This window comes from Peromyscus californicus, unplaced genomic scaffold (genome assembly GCF_007827085.1).
Source record: "Peromyscus californicus insignis strain IS unplaced genomic scaffold, ASM782708v3 Scaffold_16__1_contigs__length_79575227, whole genome shotgun sequence".
NCBI lineage: Eukaryota > Metazoa > Chordata > Mammalia > Rodentia > Cricetidae > Peromyscus > Peromyscus californicus.
Genome location: NW_026294458.1, coordinates 75,569,928 through 75,586,481, shown reverse-complemented (window position 1 = coordinate 75,586,481; position 16,554 = coordinate 75,569,928). Strand labels below are relative to the sequence as shown.

The window sequence follows — 16,554 nt, the reverse complement described above, 5'->3', positions numbered from 1 at the left end:
TCTCACTTCTTCCCACACAACTACTTCTTGCCTTTCTGGATATTTGTAAGTAGTCTCCAGGCCAGGTTTCGCCGTTCTCTAATAGATATTTTTGAGGTTCCACTTGGTTCCTCTTTCATCTTAGCTTGTGCTCTCCTAAAGGACTTCAAGGTTGTCTCAGTCTTGCTTACATACTAGTATTACTGGGGAAGCTTCAAAAAGCCCTTTCTGCAAGCTTACCCTAGATTACTTAAACTAGAATGTCTAGGTTCAAAGTTTCAATGATTCCAATATGCAGGCAAGGGTGAAACCTACTTTCCTAAGCAATATCAACTACATCTCCAACTTCAGGCTTCTTGGTCATCTACCCTATACATGTCATCTACTCTTTTTAGTTCCAGACCCACATAACTCACCTCCATCAATATTCCAATTTGGATGCTTCCCAGGTATTTTCACTCAGTATACGTGTGTATTCAGTGTATTTTATATCTATAAATGTATGTGTACATACACACACACGATTTATGTTTATGTTTTTATATGTAAAGTCAGATTCTACCTCCTACAAATTTACTCCTCTTCCAATGACCCCCCACTGCCAGTGAGTGGGCCCAGAATCCAGAGATCTGCTACGGACACAAACCACAGTCTCCTCCCTCAAGTCCCAGCACAAAGCCACCCCTGTCAACTTCGCCTCTGAGTATCACGACTCTTTCCACTTTGTCATGTCTGTTCTCACTACCTTCTCCAGCCTGGAGTCCTCCAGCAGCCTCCCCAGCCTCAGCCTTCCTGCAGCTCCTTCAAAGTAATTGTCTGTAACCAGAGTACGCCTGTAAAGGTACTAACCATGGGTAACAGCCTCAACTCACTGAAATTCTTTGGCATCTAAGCACCCTGCTTAATGGCCAACAGCCCTACTGCATAACCTGCGAAGTCTAGACCCTAACCACCTACTCTCCCTTCGGTAACTGCGGCCATGTGGCACACTATCAGTTCCATGAATACAGCACACCACTTCCAACTTGAGGCTCCACACTGCGGGCTCACTGGCTAGAATGCAGGACTCTGTCTATTCTGCTCATTTCTGGCATCAGCCATAACTAGAACATTGGTATGACTTGTTGAATCAGGGTTGAGTGGTGTTAACAGTGGTACTACAACATAGGTCAGTTGTTTGAACAGCATATAGTATAATAACCCATTTGGTGATGCATGAACTGAAGTTAAACTAGTAGATTTTCTAGCACGTGGCCACATCTTACAACTGGAGCCAAGTGAACAGAGTAGGTTACAGTGCTGCTCTCCAGACCACTGCAGCCAAGTGAGCAGGAGTCTGTGACAGTGGGAAGACAGAGATGTCGACTGCTATTAACTACTGAGGACTGTTCTAGTCCAAGTGCTCTGACTTATTATAGTTACCACAAAAGCATGTGTACTTTCCCAGACAAACTCCAATCTAATACTTCATATATAATATTGTTTTTTTCTTTTTATTTATTACTCTGGGATCTTTTTTAATAATTTATTTAATTTATTTTATGTGCATTGATGTGACAATGTCAGATCCCCTGGAACTGGAGTTACAGACAGTTGTGAGCTGCCATGTGGGTGCTAAGAATTGAACCCAGATCCTCTGAAGGAACAGCCAGTGGTCTTAATGCTGAGCCATCTCTCCAGCACAGACAGAACGTCAGATGACCTTTTCTTCTAGGTTTAAAGTTCACAGGCTCTGGTTTCTTGGTTCTGTCTGTGACTGTGAGTGAATCAGTAATAAACTATTTAACAATCAGACTTAAGGCCCCCAGTCCCAATGTCTACAACTGTAAGGAAGGTGGTATTTGGTCATCATTAGCATACGTTCCACGCCCATCTCTTAACTGATTCTGGACAGGGCAAAGAAGGAGATGTTACTTATTGACCTCCTCAAACCACAGCATGTATGCATATAGTGAAGTATACAAGCACTTTGTTGGCTTTCAAGGACCCTTCCCCTTGTATTATCTATCATTACTTTCAAGGTCCTACTAGATTAAAAAAGAAACAATGAACTAATCCCCAAGTAGCTTAATGTTACTATTAAAGTATGAAACATAATTCACTCAGATACTGTTAAATACAGTGACTAACCACCAACAGAATTAAAATGTTTTAAATCAAAGTTCCTAAGTTTAAACCTCTTCATGCTCCTTCATCTAACAGAGCAAAAGCTTATCAAGAATTTATCCTACAGAGATATTAGCACCTAAACACTGAATATAAGTAAAAGGAGTCATTAAAAACCTGCATTTATTTAACTTAAGTGAAAATAATCTACATTCTAATGATTTGTAATTATAAATAATCTATAAGCTAATCCAATAGCCTATTCAACCATATATTAATACAACCTGATGGATCACTTGAGTATCCACCCAATTAAATGTTGCCTATAAACAAGAACAAGATCTTGATACACACTGACACAAGTTCTAAGACAACATTTTTAAAAAAGAAAGTTAGGGTTGGAGAGATGGCTCAGAGGTTAAGAGCACTGGCTGCTCTTCCAGAGGTGCTGAGTTCAATTCTCCACAACCACATGGTGGTTCACAACCATCTAGAACAGGATCTGATGCCCTCTTCTGACATAAAGTTATACATGCAGACAGGGCACTCATTCATAAAAATAAATAAGTCTTTAAAAAGCAAATTATACAACAGCATGTGCAGTGTATGTTTTCCACTCGTGATTTTTAAAAGGTATGTCTCACTGAATCATCTCAAATTGCCTATACTCGGATATATAAAGTGGACATGAGCACGTCTAGAGACACGAGGTATGATGGAAACAGGATCCGAAGAGAGCAGGAAATGAATGAGCACACGAGCTGTCAGTAAATCCTTTTCAGTGCAAAATTTTATCATGTACACCTATTTCTTCTTTTTAAAAACGGGGTGGGGGGGGTGGTAATGGGGCTGGAGAGATGACTCAGCGGTTAAGAGCACTGACTGCTCTCGCAGAGGACCTGGTTTCAATTCCCAGAACCCACAGGGCAGTTCACAACTGTCTTTAACTCCAATTCCAGGAGATCTGACTCACTCTTCTGGCCTCCATGGGCACTATGTGCACATGGTACATAAACATATGCACAGTAAAACACTTGTACATATAAAATAAAATTACATATTTTTAAAAGGGAGGACACCCCCCCCCAAACAACTGGCAATTATGTTTTCGTCAAGAGCAAATTCAGTGCTTCTAAACAAAACCAGACCATGCGATGAAGAGAAACACCAGGAATAACGCAAACAGCACACACTAAAACTAAACCTGTGGACCCTCACAAAAGTGCATTCTCTCTGTCTCACTTACTCAAGGGAGGGGGTAATTCTCGCAGAAGTATGGTTAAGTTGCTGTATCTCTGATCTCAGAAATTCAGAAAATAAATCAACAGGACTTAGTTTCTCTGCTATACAAATCATAGTTGGGGTCTGATGGGAAGTAATAATTGCAAGACAGGTAAAGAAATATAAAAAGGTTAAGGATTTCTGAGCAGATGAGAATATTCCAGGATACATGTCCCCCATTCCCAATTACATTTCCCTTTAGCAATGTTCATTATACCCCCCAAGAAGGATTCAAATTTCCCAAATAGGAATTCCACAAAATGAGTTGAGACGCGCAGGCAAAATCTACTTGTGTACATTACGTGAGCTTTTGTAGCCACCGAAATTAGACATGTCTGAGTCCTTTTCCTACATATGAAACTGAACCAATCACAACCATCACTTTAATGATGTCCTATGGCTACAAACTGCATTTTGTAAAGCGTGCTTCTAGATCAGAATAAAGTAAAATCTCATCCAATCCCGGAGTCCTGGGATTTGTGGAACACATTCCTAAGCCTCAAGGATTCCAAGGGAAAAGCAGCAGCAGCAGCCTGAAGACAAGTAATGGTGCAATCCCCCAGCTCTTTACTTCCCACGTACAACATCCAGCCCAGAGGGCTTACACTGGCTCTTGGCCTCACCTGTGTCCTCTCAAAGGTCTCTCTCTGAGTGACAATCTGTTTATTTCAACATTATAACCACCACAGATTCCTTCATCACTTCAGGGTGGAGCATCTGCTTCCCAGCTCACACCCCTTCATCTCTGGCCTTCTTCCTTGGACCACTAACCGTAACATCACGGTGTCTCTCTCCTTCCAAAATCATCTCATTTTGACCTTGATGTTTCACTGCTGTATTTTTTTTCCTTCTATGTACATTACATTATACTTGTTTTACTTTTTATCAAGGATTTCAAGTATACACAATTCAGAGAACATAACATTAACATGAAGAACACTGATGTACCAACTTAGCAAGAAATACACACTTTGCCATATTCACTCCAGCTCCTTTGCAGGTTTGTTGCAGCTGACCCCCACTGCACCACCTCTCCCATGTCCAAACCCTTTTCCCCTTCTCTCCCCAGAGATAGCCACTCATTTGGTATACATGCCCACACATTTTAAAAACACTTGAAATACTTCATATTAATATGAATATGCACATTATTTTGCATGTCTTTAAACAGTATACAAATGGCATCACACTGTACAAATCATTCTGCAACTTGCTTGACACTCAACATTGCACTCCTTTTAAGTGCTTTTTAAAACATCTTTGTATGAATATACCACAATCCATTTATCCATGCCCCTCCTGATGGGCATTTACGTTGTTTCCACGTCTACTCGCACAAACAATGCTACGTGAAGGCTTGCACATGTCTTCTTGGGCACACATCTGACAGCTGGGAAGGGATGACCCTAGAGGTGGACTGCAGAGTGTGCACATCTTCACCTTGTCAGACTGCTCTCCACAGTGACTGTACCAATTAACACTTTCTCCAGTCGAGTATCAAAGTTTCCTTTGTTCCACATCCTCTCAAATACTTGATATTACGAAGGTTTTAAGTTTTTGCCAATCTGATGGGTATGAAAGAGAAACTTGTAGTTTTTAATCTGCATGTTACGTAAGGATAAGCAGGTCCTCATAAATGTGTGACTATCTGGATCATTTGTTTTAGAGATTTTCCGACGTTCACATTCCCGTTGTACTCTATTGTCACCTTCCCAAGGTGATTGACGTCGAGACCACATCCAGGGAGACTGGGCTCAAGTTCTGTCTGCACCACACCCACCTTAGCATCCTGGGCACTCTGATGGGCCTCACTGCACCCATTTTCTCATTTGAAAGAGACAACAGCAACTACCCCCATGGTTGTGAAGGTTTTTAGGAATAAATATGCATAAAGTACTCAGGACAGAGCCTGTCAAGAGTCAATGTACATATTTTTACCTTTTTAGAGTAATCTTGCCAAAGTTATTTTTAAAATTGAATGTTTTCATTTTCTAATATTTTAGGATTAAAGTATTTCAGAATCACTTATGCATTTTAGCATTCATTCAAGCCTTGATCTTTTTCCATTTCAGTTCTTTTATAGTTTGATGTCTGCTTTTTAACAACAAATAGGAAGTCTGGCCTTGAGAACTAGGGACTACGCTGTCTCCCAAGGTCACTGGGTGGAGCCTTTATCTCCAGCTGCCCCTGCAGCTGCTTGGCCAGATTCCCATGACAGGTCTAGAAGGCATCCACTTGATGTGAGAATTTCACAACATCTCAACCTCGGTAATCCAGCTAAAGCAGTTCTTCCCAGAGCAAGAGTACTCCTTCCTGTATCCAGGCACAGCTCCACCAGTGGCAGCACATTCCTATGCATCATCATCTACTCAGGAGGTACAGACCCTGAAAACCTCACCTCTACATTATTGTGCAAAATCAGATAAGCAATGTGTGAGAAGGTAAGAGGCATCAGCAAAACCAGTGTAGCATAGTTCTCTATGTTAAAGGAGCATCAGATCCAAGTTGGTGACTGCCTGATAGAAACCAGTGACCCTCAAGTATACCAACCTGCCTGTGTGAATCCAGATGTGTTCAATTACAAGCTAGACCATCAACAGGGTGCACGGACAGGTCCCTGCTCTATCTCAGCCTTCACCTCACACTGTCTAGAGGTTGTGATTCTACTTTCACCTCCTGTTGCAGCGGGGCTTTAGGAAGATCTTCCTCATGTGTCTATCTTTCAAATACTCGTAAGAACAGAACCACCCTGGTTTGCCTCTCAGCTCTCAGAGCTGCAAAGTAGATGACCCTCTGCCTGGCAAGATTTCGGTTAGATACCTCAATTTTCACAAGAGGCTAGCCAAGTCATAAACCTAATTATCTGATCTTGAAGCATACAAATTCACCTTCAAACAGTACAGATTATTTGTTAACTGTGGACCTAGCCAGAAACAATAACCTAGACAATTGTAGCTCATTTCTTGTCAGAACCAGTTGAGAACAGTAGTATTGATGGAAGACTGTGTCAAGCCCATCCATTCCTCTAGTCTAGATAGCCTCGGATTATCCACGGCTTAAGCCATCTAAAAGCTGCATAACGTTAATACAGCGGTATTCTCCAAGGTGGTTGGATTACTGGTGATACTTATTTTCTTCTTTTTAAACTCTTGTATTTTCCAAATTTTCTACCATGAGAATGTGTTCTGTTTATAATAAAAGAGAAACACAATAAATGTTACTTTTTTAAACGCTACATACTTGGAAGATACTACACCTTCCCCCACTCCCACTCTCCCACATTCCCGGAGAAGTGCTTTTACTAAAATAACAACTGGCATAGGATTTCTCAGTTTTCATGACTTCATAGAAAAACTTATTTGTGAAACTCCAAACTGTATTTTTCAGAGTTTTTCCTATCATTTCTGGAATTTTTCTCTATCACTTAGTTAACATTACTAGTGATCCACGTAATAATTTCTAGGTTAAGCATGAGGAAACCACTTTCAACCAAACAACTGCTATAAATGTTTCTTTATGAATAATGAGAATTTCATGACTTTTCAAGTTTTCCTTTTTTATTTTAGGTAACAGAAAGTCAAAGGCAAAAGTGAATTATAACTAATATTTATGTACGACCTTGGCCACGCAGCCTTGTTCTGAGGGTCCCAGGCTCTAACTTGGTTTCCTAGTTCAATGAGTTTTGAATATTTTCCTCTGTATGGATGGATGTATTTTTGGACCCACCCGCTTACAATAAGACAGGGCATGATTGAATACAACAATATATATTGTTTAATATTAACACTTAAAATTCATATACTAAATTTTTTTAAATGAAGGACAATCAAATCACAGTAGAGTACCTTTTTTTCAGTCTTTCTCAACTCATAAATAAAAGTAAATTTCAAATTCAATATAAGGAACTCTATTAACTATGGCTCTATTCCATTAATACCATTAAATTTCTATGCATTCTTTCACTTATGAAAATATTTACTTAATTTTATATAACAAGACAAACAAACAGTAAAAATATACTATGCAGGTTAGATAGAGCAAAAGGACGGAATAGATCATAGAAGTACAAAGACGTAGAAGTTATCAGCAGGTCAGTGTCTGGATCTCAGCATCACCACTCACTAGCTGTAGGCACTGTCCACGAGTAAAATGTGGAGAATGACATAACATACCTACTAAGGGTGCTGTGAGACTAAGAATACATGTCAAGTACTTAAAATCATGTGTGACAAATGCTTGCACTCTGCTGTAATCATTATACATGAAACCTCTTCTTTTACCCACTTAACTATTTCAGACAAAGACAAAGGGGTTGTCCTGCATACCTGCAAGACAGATAAATGTTTCCCTAAAATAGGTACTGGGCAAAGTAATTCAGTAATTAGGTCACTTTAACCGACTTACCTAAACTGTCCCATACGAAGAAAACAGAGAGCTCGGTTACCATAAAGGAGATGGTTTTCAGGTCTTAAAAAGAAGTAACATTTAGTCAGTAAGACACATTATGTCTGAAACAAACAAAAGCCATATTAAAAAACCTAAGACAAAAAAAAACTTCTTAAACTTTACAACTATGTGGCAGAGCAGAAAGAATATAGGATTTAGAATATTAACTGACTGAAATTCAGGTTTTTTACTTTCTCAGTACCTTGTTCAAAAGAAATGAAGATAATTACTAATGTATCTACCCCATAGGACTATTGTGAGAAGTAAGTAATAACACCCATTATTAAAAAGCTAGCCAACTACAAAGTATGTAACTATGAAAGACAAGATGACTTATCTAAGTCAGGACTGTGACTTTACTCAAACAAAAGAAACTTGTAAAACTCAACAGTAATAATCATAGGTAGATATTTTCAAATTTTGTTAATTTTCATTGTCTGATTCTGTAGCCTTTAGGTATGACATGCAATTGGATTCCCTCAATCCCTGTGAAGAACAGAGTAGGAAAGGGGGCAATCTGCAGAGCACCCCTAAAATCTGCTAAAATATAAGGTGGCCCAGCTCAGATGAGCAGTAATGACAGAGTAAGATACATCAGGAGGAAAGCCATAATGATCCAGCCTCTGAGTAACATACGTAGAGAGTGCATACATCTACCCTCTCAACAACTACAACTATTTTCTTTAGAAGTTCCCCAAGAGCCAGGCAGTGGTGGTCCACGCCTTTAATCCCAGCACTCGGGAGGCAGAGGCAGGCAGATCTCTGTGAGTTCAAGGCCAACCTGGTCCAGAGTGAGCTCCAGGACAGCCAAGGAAATGCAGGGAAAGCTTGTTTTGAAGAAAACAAAAAACAAACAAACAAAAAGTTCCCCCAAGAAAGCAAAGCTTCCTACAAGGTAACTTCTTAAGTATGAGGTCCAAACACCCCTCCCTATAGTCAGTTAATGGTACAGCAGGAGCAGTTGATACAGAAGGAAACAGACATGACTCCAGTCAGTCTGTGGAAAACAGCGGACTGTCCTGCCCGAGGTGCCTGAGACACCTGCTGGTTCACGTATTCAGGTGTCAGCACTGCTACTAATATCTACACAAGAGAAAACCTACTCTGCATGGCAAATGGAAGATAGTCTACAGCTCATCTCGCTGCTACTTCTCCTAATGCTCTAACTGGATCTACCACAGAGAAGAGTTTTTCTGTTCCACTGTGCTCTTACCTATATTCAATGGCTCTGGTGTAAAAAATAACAGCTATATCAAATCTCTGTTTGGAAAACTCTTCATTTCCTCTCATTTTCATTAGTTCTCCTTGCTGAGAAACCGAAGTGAGAGAAGACTCATCAGTTACCTCCAAAGACAATCGAGAAAAAGAACCCAACCCCCAGGAGAAGTGGATCTTCTCACTATTACTCAATATTATTCAAGGATATTCAATATCCTTGCTATTAAGGGTACCATGGGGTTATTTACATAGAAAATGAGAATATAATCTCTACTATTCTGATATATTCATTATTACTGAAACTATATCCATGGTTTCTGAATCTGCAGATACAATCTTGCACAGATAAAAATACTTGAGAAAAAATGCACTAAAGACGTACTTTTTTCTGTCATTATCCCCTAAAATATAGTACAACTAACACACATAGCATTACACTGTGCTGGGTATTAGAAGGAGTTTGGAGAGGAGAGGAGCATATGTCTGTCATCCTGTGTGCAGTGTATGCATTTTTGTCTATATGTTGGGAAGTGTATGCACAGACATGCTCTTGTGCAAGCATGGAAAGGTCAGAGGAGGGAATCTAGAAAGGACAAGTACGTGTACTGTCACTGCGTGTGTGCGTGTGCGTGTGCGTGTGTGTGTGTGTAGGAGCGTACATGCATGGTGTCCTCTATGTCTTTCCACCTTATTCCCTTGAGACAGGGTCTCTCACTGAACCTGAAGCTAAAACCAACATAATATAAATAATTAATAAAACAATTTTCTGTTATGTATAGTATTTTATAGTAGGTACACTTTTAAATAAAATTTATCCATAAGGTATAGTGGTCTAAAAATAAGATGAATGGTAAAATTGTAGCTTTGGGTTATTAGCAAGTGTAGATACCAATAATCCTTGGTATCTCGATTGATTGAGATATGAGATATATATAGATATAGATATCATTCACTCACAGGTAATATTGACTGACTGCTAAGAATAACATCACAAGTTAGCAAGAATATATATAAAAGAGGCTACAAGTATAGCCAAATTTTTTTACTTTAGATATTCATATTTTTTAATTAATGAAAATTATTACCAATGGCTTTAATTATAAAATTCTATAGAACATTAAACATCTCCTAAACATTTTCTTTAAAAGTGAGTTAAGAATCAGTACTTTCTCTGAGTGAATTGTGACACATAGTTTACAACTCAATAAGGGATATTACCAAAGAAAATCGTATTTCTTCACTGTATTAAGATACTATTTCTTCTATTCTAGATCAAAATTCCTTAACGTTTCCCCTTATGCATGTCACTTTATAGTAGTTCATTATTTTACTTTCTCTAGTTTTATTACTCATGCCTATAAAAAGTTTTAACAGACAAATCTTCAACTATATTTAAGGTAAGTATCCTTACCTTCACACACTGCATACAACTGTTCCTTCTAAATTCCTCAAGCAAGTTGCAATTTTCAGTTACGACTTTAGTAATATGGTACTTATCTAAGATTTGTATCGGGAGAAAGTGAAAGAGAGTATTAGTTCTAAATTGGTATTGATGATACTCTAATTCTTGCACTAAATAGGTAAGTCTATTGTGTTCATTTTATTATTAAACATTTTAAATAGTTTGTATGTTTTTGTAATCTTACATATATATTAAATAGTTAAAGAATAAAAAATTGGGCTGGCGATGTAGCTCAGTGATACGGCAATGAGGATACACATTTATCCTCAACCAATCAATATGGTAAAAAATAAGAGAAAACCACTCATTGCTTTTGTGAATAAACCTGTATTTATTTCTAGCAATTAAATTTTTATTATTATATTCTTAGTGGAGTAATACCCTTCCTTCTTTTATAATATACTGTGATTAGGGCTCATAATTACCAAAGCCAATCTAACAAACAGTATCAAGTACTTTCAATGTGCCAGAGTGCATATTCAAAAAAAAATGTGTAAAAACAAAAACCTGAAAAACTATTTTCTGAAATGTACTTACTGTAACATATGAAGAATTTAAAAGGTTTTATTTAATATTTGACTTCACAAAAAAAAAGTTAGTGTGAAGTTATTTGATCTACTATTCTAATAAAAAACTTAGTAAACTAATAAAAATGCAATAGATAAACCAACTTTGTGTCCACAGGTTAATCAAGCCTCATTTTCAGCACTTTAAGCTACTATATAAAAAGGATTGTAAGAATCTGATTTAAAAATTTACTACACCAAAATTATAGCTAAGCTTCTATCTAGCCAATCATTAATTTTCAAGATTAAAGAAAGACTTAAACATTTAAGACTCAAGCAAGATCTGGGATGGTCACCAAACAGAGTATTAAGAGACAGAGCTGAGTTTTTGGGGAAAAAACCTGTGTTCTGATTTCAGAGAACATGAGTAAGTTCTCGTCTAGATTCCAGTACTCATTAGACTGCGGAGAATCACCTAACCCACTGGTTCTCAACCTTCCTAATGTTGTGAGCCCGTAATACTGCTTTTCATGGTGTGGTGAGCCCAACCACGAAATTATTTTTGTTGCTACTTCATAACTGTAATTTTTGCTACTGGTTATGAATCATAAAGTAAATATCTGATATGCAGATGGTCCTAGGCGACCCTGAGAAAGGGTTATTTGACCCCAAAGGGGTCGCAACCTATGGGTTGAGAACTACTGATCTAACTCTCCAATTCTGACTTTACTACTGAAAACAAGAACAACTATAGCACCTTGCAGACACTAGAGAGGATCAGTAATGAGCCCACACTGGTGCCCAATACATGATAACCAGCTGCTTGGCTCCTTCCCCGTTATTACAAGTCCTCAAAGCTGCAGTGAGGACAAAACTCTAAACATCTGGATGTCATACACCCCCAGTGTCTTAACAATTCGACCAGAAAGGTCTGTCTCTATTTACTTAAAGCATCTAAACCCACTGACAAATACGCACTCTTTTCAGTGCAGATAACAAGTTTCTGCTCATTGGGTTTCCTGTCTTCAGACTTAACTATATCATAAAAACACTGCTAATATTCAAATGCTTACGGTAAAATACCTTTAAAAGTAAAGGTATTTAAGGCAGTTCCATCTTACATTAAGAAGAGTGGATGTACCAGGAAAATGAAAATCATGTTAGGATCTGTACTTTCCCTGATGAATGACAATACAAGAGAACCCCAGCTGTGGGCTCTTTCTTTCAAATATTATATATAATAACAAGACATCCATGGAGTAGTAGCTTTAAGAGCATAATGCACAAAACCAGTGAGACAAGAATAAGAGAATAGACTAATTGCAATGTTAAAATCCTCTTATTTGAGCATTATACCAGAAGAAAAACATGTTTAACTATTCCTAAGATAAATCAAGTATCATCTATGTACACATTCTATCTTCCCAAATAATATTCTTTAAACCAGACTCAACATTTAAAGCACTTATACTTACATTCAGTAAAGAAAATACTTAACATGGGCCAGCAACTGTCAACTGATCCTAATTTAGGTAGAATTGCTACATCACCTGTATATTTTATCCAATTTAAAGCTTCTTCCATTGCCAAAATTTTCTGTTTCAAAAGAGGAATGAAGAAGGGAATATGGCTATTAATTCAAATGTATGTAGCATTATGAATTTACCTTCTACAGTATTTCAGATCATTAATAAACATCTTGTGTACTTATTTTCATTACTCTGTCATACAATGGAGAACAGCTGGACTCCAATATATAAGTTAGGAACAGTCACGTAGACTCCCTTAGGCTACTCTTGCAGATCAAGAATGTTTCTGCGATGGTTACAGACATGGATGCTGAGGTCTACAACCCTGGGCTGCTGAGGTAGCAGGAGAATGCAGTAACACAAAGGCAGAGGAGGATTCTTGGGTCACATGTCAACTAGGGACCTATCCTGAGCACAAAGTCTCCAGGCACAGAACAGGGTTCAGAACAGGGCCACAAGATCTGCAGCAAACACTGACATAAGCACATGGCTGGGCAAAAGGACCATCAGTGCAATGGTACTCCTCAGGAGTTCACAAGAAGGTACTTTTTTTTTTTTTTTGGTTTTTCGAGACAGGGTTTCTCTGTGTAGCTTTGCGCCTTTCCTGGAACTCGCTTTGGAGACCAGGCTGGTCTCAAACTCACAGAGATCCTCCTGGCTCTGCCTCCCGAGTGCTGGAATTAAAGGCGTGCGCCACCACCGCCCGGCGTCACTTTTTTTTAAGAATCTGAAATAACTTCAGAAATTAAATAGCTGAATTGCCAATGTTGGTATTAGGCTTGAAGGAACTATATAGACATTCCTGTCCCAATAACATTACAAATAGACTTATCTTTGCACCTGAATGTTACCCAGCAATTATTGAAAAAAAGAATTCCCATACCAAGGACTTAATTTAATTTCATTGGAGGAATATATGTTAGGCAAATAATCTAAAGACAAAATGAATAACTTGTGAAAGGCTTAAAAGGGAAAAGAGGCAAATCTATAAAATAAGATTATTTATATAATAGGCAGAAACTGCTATTACCAAATACTACATGTAAAAGACTGGATATATATAGACATTATTTGGGAAACATGCAACAAGAATGACTATCATTCACCTGTAATGGGTGTGCTGGGGTCTCATTTTTAACACTTACATTTTCTATTTTATAACCAATTCTCAATAAACCTTCAATAAGGAATGAATCATTCTGCAAAATAAAGAACAAAACCACACATTTTTCTTTAATCTGTCAATTTTAATTGAGTTCTTTTGGGGGGTGGCATTTGTGTTATGTACACACGTATATGTGCACATGTGCATGTGGGGGCCAGAAGGTGACACTGTATGTCTCCTTTGACCTCTCTCCACCTTATACAGGGAAGGAAGGGCCCTACTCGAACCCAGAGCTCTCTATTTCACTAATCTAGTTAGCCAGCTTGCTCTGATGATCCAGTCTCTGCCCCCTGAAGTGCTAAGAGTACAAGCTGGCCACCACACTGTCCCAGCATTTATTTAGATTAGTGCTAAACTTCGGTCCTCACACTTGTATGGCAAGCACTTTACCCAATGAGCCATCTTCCCACCCTCGGAACTGAATTTCTAATAAAACAAAACAAAACCCTACATTTTAGGGAAGGTCATGAGCTACACAGTGGCGTCTGAATTAACAAGGAAGCACAGATAGGACAAAAGTTCCCTAAGACTGTAACAACCTGAAAACTTATCACTTACACTACATTACAGCAACTATGATTTCCCAGTGTGTTGATCACAAGTCTGTGCTCATGCTTGAGTAAAACTTCCTGAGCTATCAGCTGGACAAGTACACCATGCAGTACTTGACAATGATGGACAGTCGTGTTACTAGGTTGGGTATTTTCTACCATACAATTTTTACAATTATTTTAGAGTACTCACTCTACTCATCAAAAGAGAGACTGCTGTAAAACAGTATGCCACATTGTACTGGCAGCAGTCTCATACAACCATGTTTACCCTGTCTCATGTTTACATCGAGAGGTTGGCTAATATCATCTTGCTTGGTGTTAAATGCAATCTACAAGATTCATACAATAGTGAATCTAGCTAATGACTCAGTCCTCAGAATGCACCCAAACACTAAGTGATTTCTGACTACACTACTCTACATACATAGCAATGTACTTGCCATAAACACTGACATTTGTGTCCCTTTAAGATTCTAACATAATTCAGAAATAGTCTTCCATACAGATTCTAGTTAAAAATTATACTGTAAGCCAGGCGGTAGTGGTGTAAGCCTTTAATCCCAGCACTCAGAGAGCAGAGACAGGTGAATCTCTGTGTGCTTGAGGCCAGCCTGGTCTACAGAGTGAGTTCCAGGACAGCAAGGGCGGTTACACAGAGAAACCCTGTCTCAAAAAAAATTATATAATATATTAACATAAAATGCACAAATTTTTGAAGTTCATTACACCTAGACTTTTAACAAAGGTACGTTCATCAGCTGTATGTTATTACAACTGATTTTAGCAGAAAACACCTTTTCCAAATGTAAGCTTCAACTAGAACAGTACCAAAAACTGCAAGAAGAAAAGAATCATATGGAAGATCCACGACATAGTACAGAATGCCACCTCAAGTCTTCCCTGACAGACTCTCCAATGCAAATTACCTGTTGATGTGGTACTCATGTCAAAATACCACCATTAGTTTCAGAGCCCGTGACAGAGGCTTCATATACCAGGGCTCACAGTCATTTATAATGAGTTCCAGCTTCTATTCCTTAGCAAGATGCAATCCTGATACCCACTGGGGCACATGGATCCAGTCTATCAGCTTTATTGTTTTCAATACTGAGCATGTCCATGGACACAAAAAATAAAGCACTGTCTTGCTAACTGCTATCAACTTGAAACGTAGGACAAACATCATGTATTTATATCCTTGTGTTTGTTTGTTCATCTTTTTTCCTTTCGTGTGTGTTGTGGGGGAACACAGTACAGCGCATGGATGTCTGATACATGAGCTTGTGTGTGGTGGTGCACACACCTACACATGCATGCATACACGCAGGCCGGAGGACGACACCAGATGCTGCTCTATCACTTCCCACCTTTGAAACAGTCTCTCCTCACTGAATCTGGAAGTAGGCTGGTGGCCAGCAAACTCCAGAGAGCCTCTTGTCTCCACCCCCTCACCACAGTGTTGAGGTTACAGGGCCACGTTTTTACAGGGGGGCTAGGATCCAAACTCAGGCCCCCCAGTGCACACAGCAAGCACTCTTACCCACTGAACCGTCTCTGCAGCTCCTATTCATTTACAGTCTAATGAATGGGAACCACATCTACCACTTACTGCAACTTTCTTTGCCAAATCCACAATGTCTTCCATCAACTCAAGATGTTGTAATTTCTTCAAACTTATCTCGGCGGCACGAGAACGGCTTAAAGACAATTTTTTTTAAGATTAGGATCCCAAATGTACTTATTTACTGATTGTTACATTTATATGAACTTTATATTTATAGTTCTAGTTAAACTATGTGGAAAGTTCTTTTTCTTTACTCTAGGTAACAATACATCAGGTGTTCAATAAACAAACCAGACACTGTATCTTTTCCTCTTTCCTGTAACACTGGTATTTATAAATAAGCTTATTAATTTTTTTTACTCAGCTTCAAGTTTACAATCTATTCTATTCAAGTAATTCATTAAACTGTAATAATTATTCATTTATATTCAAATCCCAAGTCTTTACTTTTTCTATCCAACTAAACAAACAAAAAATTAAACAGCATTCAAGAAAGAGGCCCAGGCCTCCCATTTTCCTTGATATTCCTCATACAATGTGCTACCACAGTTCTTAAAATTATTATTCCATAGTAACTTACGTGGCTTCCACACAGGGATGCAATCTTGATATTATAGAACTGTGCTGATGTTGAAAAAGAAGTGGCCAGAAGATATATAGCTTAATGGTGTCACAGTAATCTTGCAGGATAGAAAGTGGCTTACTACACCATATATTGCAGATGTCATATTCTTAATTAAAATT

At 38.4% G+C, this 16,554-nt stretch overlaps 1 protein-coding gene across 10 annotated transcripts in view; it reads right to left on the bottom strand.

The window, feature by feature from the left end:
* Positions 1-16,554, bottom strand: part of Ttc3 (tetratricopeptide repeat domain 3) — a 106,805-nt gene that overhangs the window by 75,473 nt on the left and 14,778 nt on the right. For 5 of the 10 annotated variants that reach the window (XM_052741258.1, XM_052741254.1, XM_052741255.1 and 2 more), the window contains exons 4-10: positions 16,391-16,541; positions 15,856-15,943; positions 13,634-13,726; positions 12,474-12,594; positions 10,442-10,527; positions 9,026-9,120; positions 7,771-7,833 (exon numbers count right to left, since the gene is read on the bottom strand). The exons of 2 other annotated variants lie outside the window; for them this stretch is intronic. In XM_052741258.1, the coding sequence (XP_052597218.1) occupies positions 7,771-7,833; positions 9,026-9,120; positions 10,442-10,527; positions 12,474-12,594; positions 13,634-13,726; positions 15,856-15,943; positions 16,391-16,541 (697 nt within the window). The remainder of the gene's footprint in view (positions 1-7,770; positions 7,834-9,025; positions 9,121-10,441; positions 10,528-12,473; positions 12,595-13,633; positions 13,727-15,855; positions 15,944-16,390; positions 16,542-16,554) is intronic. 3 more of the 10 variants (XM_052741260.1, XM_052741256.1, XM_052741261.1) reach the window with 2 other exon arrangements.